Source organism: Tachypleus tridentatus, chromosome 6, assembly GCF_004210375.1.
Source record: "Tachypleus tridentatus isolate NWPU-2018 chromosome 6, ASM421037v1, whole genome shotgun sequence".
Lineage (NCBI taxonomy): Eukaryota > Metazoa > Arthropoda > Merostomata > Xiphosura > Limulidae > Tachypleus > Tachypleus tridentatus.
Genome location: NC_134830.1, coordinates 61,081,922 through 61,095,673, shown reverse-complemented (window position 1 = coordinate 61,095,673; position 13,752 = coordinate 61,081,922). Strand labels below are relative to the sequence as shown.

At 34.2% G+C, this 13,752-nt stretch overlaps 1 protein-coding gene across 1 annotated transcript in view; it reads left to right on the top strand.

Moving 5' to 3' along the window:
• The window catches only part of LOC143251625 (sodium-coupled monocarboxylate transporter 1-like), an 85,113-nt gene that overhangs the window by 20,990 nt on the left and 50,371 nt on the right, over window positions 1–13,752 (top strand). The window contains exon 3 of the mRNA XM_076502891.1: window positions 11,476–11,541. Coding sequence (XP_076359006.1) covers window positions 11,476–11,541 — 66 coding nt within the window. The remainder of the gene's footprint in view (window positions 1–11,475; window positions 11,542–13,752) is intronic.

Here is a 13,752-nt window from a genome sequence, read left to right as displayed (position 1 = left end):
TGTTGCGTTGTGCTTCAGTCAGTCTTGGCGTAACTGTATTGCGTGTCGGTGGCTTAACACTGAGCTATGGAAACAGAGAACCCGTCACTTTTATAGGGATTTTGCACATGTTGCACTTGCAAAACATGCAGATCTCTCAAACAAATTTATTGGACACGAATGCGCTTTGGCGAAAAATCCAATGTTTTCCTCCGTTTTCAAAGTGCACAACTTTTATTCTCATTTTGGTCTGACAATCAGCGCCTTAACACGTGTAACATCACATACTCTGAGCTTGTAACGTTATTACATATATTTCTCTTTAAAATAACAAAAATATCCCTTTTGCGTTTCTTGTTTTGAAGAGTATATATAATATACTATTTATCCTTTACTTGCACAACAGGATTAGAACGAGTTTACTAGTTTTGTACAACCGGTTTGCAGGTTTGCCAATAAGTCTTTACCATTCAAATATTTATAAAGCCTTTTCTTTACACCTTCCGTGATTTGCCCGTGGTAACTCCATTAAAAAAATATTTGCCCTAGTAAATTCGAGGAAAATAATTCTTTCTGGAGTTCTAATTATTTGCTCGAATTTATCATGTTATATTACAATAAACTATAAAAGGCAAAAAAAAAATACACTGCTACATTAGGGACGGCTAGCGCAGGTAGTCCTCGTGTAGCTTTGGATGAAATTCGAAACAAACCAATCCTTTAACAATCTTAAACACCTCAATTAGATTTCTTCCAATCGTTTTTCAAGAAAAATAATTTAAGAGGTCTTAATTTACTCTTGACTGACAACTTTTCCATTCCAGGCTATCTGTCATCAAAGGATTCTTCCTCTGAATATTTTCAACAGTTTAATGTCCTTTCTAAGGTAAGAACCTCAAAAATGAACATAAAACACCAAACAAGGCTTAGCAAGCGACCTAGAAAATGAAATTATAACTTCCTTATTCTTGCATTTAATATGTTTTAGCTACAACCTATAATGTTAATTGTCCTGCCACAAGCAACAACACACTGTTTGGATGGCTTAAGGGTTTATTTAACTAGAACACCAAGGTTCATTTCTTGCATGACACTGTTAAAGTTATTTCAACCATAAATATATCCATAGTTCACATTGTGATACCTTATATGCATTAACTTTTGTTTATTATAATTAAAAATCATTTACTATTTATTTGTCCAACTCATCAAATAATCCTAATTATTTTGTAAAACAGCAGCGTGATCCTTACTGCAAACAACGCCCACACACTTTAATATCATCAGTAAATTTAAATACCTATTTGACCATCTTCTTATGTCATTGATGTAAATCAAAAAGAAAAGTCCCAACGTTGAACCATAAGGTTTGACCGAACTCCATTTATAACAACTATCTGCTTTCTTTAATCCATCCACTCTTCTAGTTAATAAGCCAATACATCTTCTACGTCTACAAAGATAATTGTTAGACTAACTTCTTTGTCAAAATTCATTTTAAAATCCATACGAACCAAATCCACACGCGTACCTTCGCCTACATAAGTAGTAACCCCTTCAAAGAATCTCAAAAAATAGTCAGAAAAGTTTACTCAAGTTAAATCACGTTGACTATTCACCAAATGTTTGTAGAGTTAGCAAAGCATCTTCTACAAGACCTTTAAACCCTTTCCCCCAAGTCATGCATGACTACTAGGTATATAATTACTGGGGCTACTTTTATTCGTTTCCTTGAAGAGAGAGCTAATATTATCCAACTTCTAATCTTCTGATATCTGGCTATTGTTCAAGGACTTACAAAACATAGTAGTAAATGGCTCACGTACCCAATCCCTGACCTCTTTCAAAATCCTTGGAGAAATATTACCTGACCCAGAAGAGTTATCATTCTCTAAACTTTTAATTTTTTTTCATAAAAACTAGAATTAATGTGAACATCTTGTTCAGTCTTGTTTCCATTTAGCAACTGTTCAAGATAAGAGTTACTGTTTAAACATTATTTAATAAAAACTTGAAAAGAAGAACTGAAAAACCTTCTTTAATAAAAACTTGAAAAGAAGAACTGAACAATCTAGGTATATCATAATCTCCACATATTGGTATTCATGTAACATTCTTCAAAGACAATGCTCCTATCCTAACATTTTGCTTACTCTTAATGTATTTATAATAATCCTTATTATCCATTTTTACATTTTAAGCCAACCTTTTCTAATACGTCGTTTTTTTTTCAGTTTAAACAATTTTTCTATAATTTCTTAAATCTCCCATTTTATCAATTAGTTTGAATCCAGTTTCATACTGCTTTTCCTTAATGTTATCCTTTATACCTTAGTAAACCGAATTGTTACTTAAAATCACCATTTTTATAAGAAATATAATTATCTTGAATATTTAAAAACGTATTTTCAAATGTATTCCATATTCAATTAATTCAGTTGTCCAACTTACCTCCTCACAACCATTATTTTAACTTTTGAAACCAAATTCTCAGTATTTCTAATATTCATATGCACTAAAACATCAAACCTAATTGAGCAATGATCACTTTTACACAAATCTTTCCCAAACTCTATCTCACCAAAACTAATAAAGTTAGCAATAGATCTAAAGTAGCGTTGTAGCCTAGTAAGTTCTCAAGCAAACTGTTGAAATAAAACCACACTCAACAATTTCTATAAACCTTTGTTATGATTTAATATTTCCCAATGTTTATGCTCAAAATTAAAATTGCCCGTAATTGTAATATCATTAACAACTGAATTATTTATCTCACTGTAGAGTTTCTCATTCTATCTGGTGGTTTCTAACAAATTCCAACTAAAAGCCTTCCCTCCTTATTACCATTTACAGAAACACAAACATGCTCAATCTCATTGTTATTAGCTTTGACATCTTCAACTTCATCAGAATATAACACATTTTACACGTAAATCACCTCCTTTCCTTCTTTTTATTATTTATCTCTATTAAACAACCTATAACCCTATATTTCATAGAAATTCCTGCCATCAAAACTATCTACTTTTAGCTAGTTTTCAGTTATTCCCATTATACCAAAATCTTCTTTCTCGACCAGTGCTCTAAATTCGTTCATTTTATTTCTTATGATTCTAGTTTTACAATAATAACAGTTTACTCCACGAGTAACACTAACTTTGCATCTTGTTCCCGCACTATATCCCTCTCTACATTTTATCCTCATATTCCTGGCCCGGCATGGCCAAGCCGTAATCTGAGGGTCGTGGGTTCGCATCCCGGTCGCGCCAAACATGCTCGCCCTTTCAGCCGTGGGGGCATTATAATGTGACGGTCAATCCCACTATTCATTGGTAAAAGAGTAGCCCAAGAGTTGGCGGTGGGTGGTGATGACTAGCTGCTTTCCCTCTAGTCTTACACTGCTAAATTAGGGACGGCTAGCGCAGATAGCCCTCGAGTAGCTTTGCGCGAAATTCAAAAAAACCAAAACCAAACCTGGCCCTCTGCATTGTATAATTAATATTAGACAATGTAGAGGGCCAAGAAAATAAGAAAAAAAATTAATCTACTGATTAATTAAAGTTGCTCTTATCGTTTAATAAAGCATTTTGGTGAAAAAGCCAGTCCCTATCCCATCTATCGTATTTAAATGTAAACCATCTATTACATTATTAACTTAAGTCTAACATTCACTTACGTAAGGATGAAATTAGCAGTTATTTCAAGTAATTTGCCACCATCCTATTACACAATTTTCAGTGTACAGATTGTGACTATTATTAATGTTTCTCAAAGTATCTGCTTTCATCAAACTTATCGTCAATGTATCTAATGGTATGAGATACGATTGCGTTACTACAACTGTCTGTGAAGGTGTGAGATATGACTGTATTACTACAACTGTCTGTGAAGGTGTGAGATATGACTGTATTATTACAACAGTCCGTCAAGGTGTGAGATATGACTGTATTATTACAACAGTCCGTCAAGGTGTGAGATATGATTGCATTAATATAGCTGTTTGTCAAGGTGTGAGATATGACTATATTACTACAACAGTCCGTCAAGATGTGAGATATGATTGCATTAATACAGCTGTTTGTCAAGATATGATTTATGATCACGTAGCAGTAGTTGCCAATATAAAAGCTTTAATCAAACTCATCTAAATTGCTTATTATGAAGTTGGCAATAATCCTCTTAATGTAACTGTTTATTACGATGCAAACTGAACATCCTAATTTAAGTGTTTGTCAAGTTAAAAGTTCTAATCAACATATTTCAACTGTCTCTCAAGGATAACCTTTGGTGAAGTTGTTCTAAATGTTTAGTAAGGTACAAATGCTACAAGTCGTCTTGATATAACGTTTGTCAAAGTGAAGGCTCTTACGAATTTACTTCCAAAATATACACTATGATTATTTCATTGTATAACGTTTGTCAAGGTGAAGATTCTGGTGAAGTTACTACTAAGATATAGACTATGATTGCTTTGTTATATAACGTTTGTCAAGGTGAAGATTCTGGTAAGATACTACCAAGATATAGACTATGATTACTTTGTTATATTACGTTTCTCACGGTGAAGATTCTGGTGAAGTTACTAGAAAGATATAGACTATGATTACTTTGTTAAAACTGTTTGACACAGTACTTTTGTCATAAGTGCCTCATTTGTCAATATTATGAGCATTTTTGTACAAACAAAATAACGAAAGTCCACATAAGATAGACCTCCACATATGGTTTTATCAATAATTCTGTTGTATTTATTGATATGCTTAACACCAATATTTTGTAATACAAATATACAGTATCAACTTAGAAGTTGGCACAGGTACTACCCTCAAACCCTAGTATCCATCACGTTTTTAATTGCTCGACCTGAACCCTTCCTTATGCTACCTAAATACCACTTAATAACTTGAGAAAATTCCTTATTCAGACATATTTGGTTGACTAGCTCAGCGTGTGAACACTGACATTCAACAAAGATAGTTAAGAAAAACAGCACTCAAATAAGTGTTAGAGTGAGTGCACACATAACACCAAATATATTAAAAGTAACCTTTTTGTTTAATCATAAATCAACAAATTCATAAAGTATTGTAGGATGTACGCTGCAACGCACGTTGGAAATTGTAAACATATTTACTTTATTAGATTAACAAAAAACTATATAAAATTGTACTGCAATTTAAAACCAGCAGTTATGAAACTATCTGTTTAATTTGGGGTTAAGTAAAGAAATATTTCTTGAGCAGATTAAGTATATAATCATGTATATCAACAAATACCGTAGTACTGTTATGAGAACAAAAGAAAACAGAAAATAATTACAAACACCTAACCATGTTTCAAGTTACATTGTAAGTCAACGAATGAACAACAAAAATAATTTAACGAGGATAAAACTGAACAAACGTATGCAACTTAGGCTAAAAGGCAATAAACATACTATAGCGTAAATTGAAATACAACAAATATTCTTTAATGTAAACTAAAGTACAACAGAATTGCTATTATGTAAACCACATTACAACAAACATACTATAATGTAATTTAAAATAAAACAAACATGCTATAACGTAAAGTCAGACACAACAAATACGATATAAAGCAGGCTAAAACACAACAAACGTACCATAATGTAGGCTAAAATAAAACAAACTTATTGTAACGTAAACTAAAATACATTAAACATGCTTAAATACTATAAACTATTACAAACATACAATAATGTAGACTAAAATATAAAAACTGGTGATGATACGTTGCAAAACAAAACAACTAAAATAAGTAAAACTCCAGAAAGTAAAACTTGTTGGAAGTTTTTTTAAATGTTCAGAATCTAAACAATGCCCTCTGGACTTGAATCGTCAGCCTTCTTCTAAACAGAATGAGATTCTTCACAAATTTGTACATCCTGAGTTGCCTCCCAATGGTTCAGCGGTATGTCTGTGGACTTACAACGCTACAAACCGGGTTTCTATACCCGTGGTGGGCATAGCACATATAACCCATTGTGTAGCTTTGTGCTTAATTCAAAACAACAACATCATCATCCTGAGTTTCAAGGGCTTATTCTGATATGTTCTGAATTAAGAAAGGGACCATCACTTCAGACAATGTTCATCAGTCCTGCTGTACAAACCATTCTCAGTTAAAGTGCTAATAGCAGGAAATTTCAAGTACCTTCATGCTAAGTAGGCAAGGTGTAGAAATTACTTTTCGTGGATTTTTCCACCCTTATTTCCACAGTCGTTAGCTCATCTAGTCAGTATAAATGAGGTTTATCTTCTTCCTCAACTGATGTTGTTTGAAGTTGTTGAAACAACTCTTCTACCAATGCTCGTGCAGCAACACTTAAGCTAATTTATGAGTATCCGTGACGTCAGCTTTCTATTTATTAATTTATTGATAGTGGCTATCATGTGTTTTATATTTAGGTTACCGAATTAGGAAAGCTCAGAGCAGCAAGTTATCATAAATAACAGCGATTTGAATCGGAGATCAAGACATGCTGAATTCATCAAAGGCGAGTCATCAAATTCAATTTTTTGTGACATTAAAACTATGGTATAGTGATGCAATTACTTCTGTTTTAAAGAGACGAACAACTGGTACCTCAACTCCATTTATTTCCAGATGTCTTCCTGAAGGTTTAACTACCACTACAACTTGTTGATTGCTAGGCAGTGTTTTAGTCATTTTATACGTGAAATTACATGTTGCAACTATATCCTGTTTCAAGAATTGCTTTGGTAACTTAAGGCGTATTTGTTTTCTCTGGGTAGTGCAACAACTGAGTAAAAAAAGTGAACAATAAATTTGTCACCAAGTAGTAAGTCCCATCAACATGTTTACTGATTTCAGAATTTCGAAGTATGACCAGCATAATTAACATGGGTGGGGCTTATTTTTGCACACTACATTGTCAGATTCTTTATTAACGACACTATCGTGTACTGCTTGTAAGATATTATTAGTGAAGCACATTTCGTCTGCTACACGTTGTAAGGCTCTTGTTGTGTTTTCATCAGTGTTCCATTCTGGGAAATGACACTTTCAGCAAAACACATTTCGTTTTTCCTCGTTTTGTTTATATAGTGGTAGGTTGTGACGATACAGGTACCCGTATATTGGCTTGTCCACAAATCATTTGTTAGACTGATGGATCTTTCTCCAATGTCAGCTAGCCCATTGTGTAGCTTTGTGCTTAACTTCAAACAAATCAAAGTAACATACAAAACAACATCAGTTGTTCTGTAAGCATTTGAAATGTGTTAAGTTAGTAATATAATTTAAGGAACTTCAGTAATTTGGTGTCATAAGTCCTATGAACATTAGACATTATCAAGGAGCTCAACATTGCAGAGTATATGACGTGAAACATTTGAACACTGATTAAAATTTTGAGTGCTCTAATTAAATGTTGGAAGGAGAGAAGTCAAAACTAGACTGATGAAATGGTATCTAAAATTCTATCTTGAGAATTGTTTTTTTTATTTGGGGTATATCGGCTATAAGTTATATTAGTGACAGTTTTATGGGATTAATTTATTTCCTGTGTTCTTATTGAGCATAATTCGTTATCGTCTTGTACAGAACTTTTGTACATGGGTTGGGCTTGCTTGCCTTTGGTAAAACAAAATCCAGATGATAATCACACAGATTGTGTGTAGGTGAAGTCTCGGTGTACTTACGTTCAATAATACTAATTACTGTGTATAAACTGGAGCCTTTATAACTGGATTCTTTGAAAGACAAAAGGCTGTTGAAGCCAGGATTATCTACAAAATAACATAATTGCATATCCTTGACAGCTATTTGAAAACTTAAAGTCTTGTGTTAGTCTTGCCTAACTGGGTGGAAAGTGTTTTTCTGAAGATGCTTAAACAGAGCACTTATACTTCCTACCTAAATTGGGTTTTGTTTTGCATTTGTAAATAAATTCCACATCGTGCTTCATTAAATAAGTGTCATGTTTAGAAGCAGCAATAACACTAGTGATACGGCCAGTAGAGATTGCAACCGATATTGCAAGATGTTTGTTTATTGAATTTCGCGCAAAACCACACGAGGGCTATCTGTGCTAGCCGTCCCTAATTTAGCAGTGTAAGGCTAGAGGGAAGGCAGCTAGTCATCACCACCCACCACCAACTCTTGGGCCACTCTTTTACCAACGAATAGTGGAATTGACCGTAACATTATAACGCCCCCACGGCTGGGAGGGTCAGCATGTTTGGCACGACTCGGGCGCGAACCCGCGACCCTCAGATTACGAGTCGCACGCCTTAACACGCTTGGCCATGCCGGGCCATTTATGTATATATACATAAATATCGATACAAACATCAAATTACACTAAGCTTTTTTGGTCTTTTTTTAAAATTATTTTACATAAAAGTAAAGGGTGTGTTTGGTGATATTCAACAAGTTTATAGGTTCGCATAAACTTTATATTCAGATACTGTTTTCGAAAAAAGTACATCATACCCAACGTGAAAATAAACTCGAGCACACATGGGAAACAGAGTAATTTAATAATGTCCACTATTATCAGCTGGTTTCTGGGTGCTTGCAATGATTTTTTTCTGGCTGCTTAAACTTGGAGAAAAATGGCATAACAGCTTAAGACAACTAAAGACGAATGGTCTGTGTCTGTAACACACGGTTAGAAAAAAAACCTATTGCAGTGTCCCACAATCCTAGATTACTTATTTCCATTTTACTTTTAAACAGGAGATTAACTACCAGTCAACACTATTTCGCACATGAATCTGGTACCACTCTTTCATTGAAATATCGTTAATACCTCAAGAAAGTGATCACACACAGATATGAGCAAGATACAAACATATGACATTACAAGTATAATTTCTACAAAATTGTCATTGTGATAAGCAACTTTAGCCAGAAGCTAGGACTGCTGAATGTTAAGTATTATTCAAATTCTGTTTATGTGAACACTAACAAATTTCAAAACACCTACAAAATTATCTTTAAACATTTATTTCAATACACTTTCGTAAATATATAATGATTCTTAGTTATAGATGTGTAAAAACTTTCAAAGTGTTACATGCGACAAATAAATTATTGCGATCTTTATTTTCAATACCTGGGTGAAGAAGCACAGGAGCTTGTGTTTTATAATATTGTGAAATTAGCGTGTGTCATCCATACTAAAAGCTTCAGTGTTCTACCTTTTGAACTATTCAATATACAAACTTTTAAAGTAACAGTTAAGGTTTGGTTTGGTTTGAATTTCGCGCAAAGCTACGCGAGGGCTATCTACGCTAGCCGTCCCTAATTTAGTAATGTAAAACTAGAGGGAAGGCAGCTAGTCATCACCACTCACCACCAACTCTTGGGCCACTCTTTAACCAACGAACAGTAGTATTGACCGTCACGTTATAACGCCCCCACGGCTGAAAGGGCGAACATGTTTGGTGTGACAGGGATTCAAACCAGCGACCCTTAACCACCTGTTCATGCAAGGGCCAACAATTAAGGAAAGCTGTCTTTAATAATTTTAGTGTGTTAATAATGCCCAGAGAATGCTTTAACATTAGTACAAAAACAGGATAATACTAAAGTCAGTGTGCTCAAGATATTTAAGGATTTAAGTCCAAATTTTTCAATGATAACATTGTAACGGTCTAAATTAACACGCCGCTACAACCTTGGTTCAACAAAAAAATATATTAAACTGTAACAACACTTGGAATGAACTTTATTACTTACCAAAAACGCAGTTAATAAACACGTGTCTGACCAAAACTTTATGTTTAATGAACAATAAAACATAATATTAATTATTTTAAAATAATGGAATGAGAGAAAAAGAACTAAAAGAAGAAAAGCTTTTTTCAAAATTACCTTTCTATCATATATTAATAACAATACTGAATTACAAACAGCAATAATTCAGTAATAATATCGTTGACTAACTAGCACATAAATCAGTTTATGAAGTTTATGGCAGTGTATTTATTTGCAGCTTAGGTTACGAGAGTACATCTTATGTGATCATAAATTTACATAATATTTTGTTACATTAATAATATATCTACGTCACTGATAGAGAAGCTGGTGTCAGTTTCAAAATACATACATATATACTCAAAATAAACGTGATCGACTATAATTGTGAGTTAACGTCTTAAAATAATTAAACATTCATAGATAAATTAAACGTTTGTTTGTTTTGGAATTTCGCACAAAGCTACTCGAGGGCTATCTGTGCTAGCCGTCCCTAATTTAGCAGTGTAAGACTAGAGGGAAGGCAGCTAGTCATCACCACCCACCGCCAACTCTTGGGCTACTCTTTTACCAACGAATAGTGGGATTGACCGTCACATTTTAACGCCTCCACGGCTGGAAGTGCGAGCATGTTTGGCGCGACTCGGGCGCGAACCCGCGACCCTCAGATTACGAAGCGCACGCCTTAACGCGCTAGGCCATGCCAGGCCCCAAAGATATCCGCTCAGCCCACCGAGGGGAATCGAACCCCTGATTTTAGCGTTGTAAATCCGGAGACATACCGCTGTACTAGCGGGGGGCAAATTAAACGATAGAAGCGTGATAAGTGAACGAAAAATAGAACCATAACCAAAAAACAGTAGAATTCGCTATCTAATAATTTTACTGAAACAAGATACGATTATTTTAACGTAAAACGTATGAAACTAACGTATTACCAATAAAAATAAAAATAGTTTTAAACAGACAATATTAGCAGTGCAATTAATAGCAAAAAATTATTTATAATTGCTTGTGTATTGAAATTCATACTGACACCGAAAAGTGTAAGGGTTTATTAAACATAGTGATACAGACATACAAATCAAAATGTACGGCCTCTCAAAGAAATGATACAGCCACAGCAAACCAAAGTAGCCACATCAGTGGATAGGTTTGAACTAGATCTAAAGCTAGACGAGAGATATCTATACTAGCCATTCCTAATTTAACGGCGATAGACTAGAGGGAAAGCAGCTCTAACAGACACTGCATACCACAAACTATTTGATCACTCTTTTATTAAGGAAAATTGTGAGTTAATATCACATTATAAAGTCTTAAGACTGAAAAGGTTAGCATGTTTAATGAGATTGGGATTCGAACCTGCGACCCTCAGATTGCTAGGTATTCAGACAGAACACAGAAAGAAGGTGAAGAAACCCAAAAACATGTATAATGAATGAGAAACAATTTAATTATAAATAAAACAACCATAAACTCATTTAGGCGGCAGGAAACAAAGGTTTCATTCATGTTTGTTTCTAAACTTTACTGAACTTCCAATAAAGAGCATTTTGGGGATAATAGCAAATGGACAGTTGTGTATGACATATAGAATACACAGATGAATTTAATGAGCTGCGACAACATGCCTCTCTCGAAAGGTATTTCGAGAACCATTCTTTGAACGTGAAATACACGTCAGTGTTAACTGAGAGCTAACTTTATCGATGTAAAATACTTAACACAAACGTATTTGTTTTACAGTATCTGGAAAGACGTTTTAGTCGATTGGTCAGGACTCTTGGATCTGTGGTGTTTTCTATTCAAATGGTAAGTTCATTTGCAACTAACGTAACCAATTAAGCTTTCTGAAACTGATTACTATACAAGTGTTCCAAGTAAATGCTCTGCAAAACTAAGACAGGTTAGCCCTCTATTATACAAGTTAGAAGTATCACGTTAACAACTAACTATTAAGCTGAAGTACGTCGCAATAAAAATATGTTAAAGAATCCTGAAATCAGATTGGACAATTGTGAATTATTTACTGAATAACCTAAACAGTTGACTGTTCGATCACTTAATATATACCTATTTACTCAAAAATAACTTGAATAGTGTGTCAAGTATTTTCTTTTGGTTATTATCAATAAAATAACTTTACGAACAGCTCGAATGTGTAAATATAACTTTAATTTTGTTTTTCTAACTATGACCATATAATTTTAAGATTCGCACAGCAGTAAGAAGTTAAACTGTTATTTTCAACCTTGGTGTAAATCTTGAATAGTTTATACATTTAGTTACAAATTATCATTTTGCAAACTAAGTGTCTTCAACTAGCGCATGTGGTAACTTAAGGTGTTCCATTAGGTCGTAACCAACGTCTACTGCAAAATATGAACCTGGCAATAATTCAGGATTAAATTTATGTAAGAAAATGTCATGAAGTTTTGTTTTCCTCTCTCTCTCTCTTAACATAATAAAACACGGTAAGCTTTGTCTTCCTCTCACTTTTAGTAGAACAAAACACAGAAATCAGTTGTTTTTGTTTTGAATTAAGCACAAAGCTATACAATGGGCTATCTGTGCTCTGCCCACCACGGATATCAAAACTCGGTTTTTAGCGCTGTAAGTCCGCAGACATACCGCTTAGCCACTGAAAGAAAAACAAAAAGCTTTTTGAATCTCTCTCTTTTAATAAAACAAAACACAGAAAGCTTCTTGGATCTCTCTCTCTTAATAGAACAAAACACAGAAAGCTTCATGGATCTTTCTCTATTAACAGAACAAAACACAGAAAGCTTCTTGGATCTCTCTCTATAAACAGAACAAAACAGAAAGCTTCTTGGCTCTCTCTCTATTAACAGAACAAAACACAGAAGGCTTCTTGGCTCTCTCTCTATTAACAGAACAAAACACAGAAAGCTTCTTGGATCTCTCTCTATTAATAGAACAAAACACAGAAAGCTTCTTGGATCTCTCTCTATTAACAGAACAAAACACAGAAAGCTTTTTGGCTCTCTCTCTATTAATAGAACAAAACACAGAACTTCTTGGATCTCTCTCTATTAACAGAACAAAACACAGAAAGCTTTTTGGCTCTCTCTCTATTAATAGAACAAAACACAGAAGGCTTCTTGGCTATCTCTCTATCAACAGAGCAAAACACAGAAAGCTTTTTGGCTCTCTCTCTATTAATAGAACAAAACACAGAAGGCTTCTTGGCTATCTCTCCATTAACAGAACAAAACACAGAAGGCTTCTTGGCTCTCTCTCTATTAACAGAACAAAACATAAAGCTTCTTGTCTCTCTCTCTATTAACAGAACAAAACACAGAAAGCTTCTTGGCTATCTCTCTATTAACAGAACAAAACACAGAAAGCTTTTTGGCTCTCTCTCTATTAATAGAACAAAACACAGAAGGCTTCTTTATTCTCTCTATCAACAGAGCAAAACACAGAAAGCTTTTTGGCTCTCTCTCTATTAATAGAACAAAACACAGAAGGCTTCTTGGCTATCTCTCTATTAACAGAACAAAACACAGAAAGCTACTTGGATCTCTCTTTATTAACAGAACAAAGCACAGAAAGCTTCTTGGCTCTCTCTCTATAAACAGAACAAAACAGAAAGCTTCTTGGCTCTCTCTCTATTAACAGAACAAAACACAGAAGGCTTCTTGGCTCTCTCTCTATTAACAGAACAAAACACAGAAAGCTTTTGGCTCTCTCTCTATTAATAGAACAAAACACAGAAGGCTTCTTGGCTATCTCTCTATTAACAGAACAAAACACAGAAAGCTTCTTGGCTCTCTCTCTATTAACAGAACAAAACACAGAAGGCTTCTTGGCTCTCTCTCTATTAACAGAACAAAACACAGAAAGCTTCTTGGCTCTCTCTCTATTAACAGAACAAAACACAGAAGGCTTCTTGGCTCTCTCTCTATTAACAGAACAAAACACAGAAAGCTTCTTGGATCTCTCTCTATTAACAGAACAAAACACAGAAGGTTTCTTGGCTCTCTCTCTATTAACAGAACA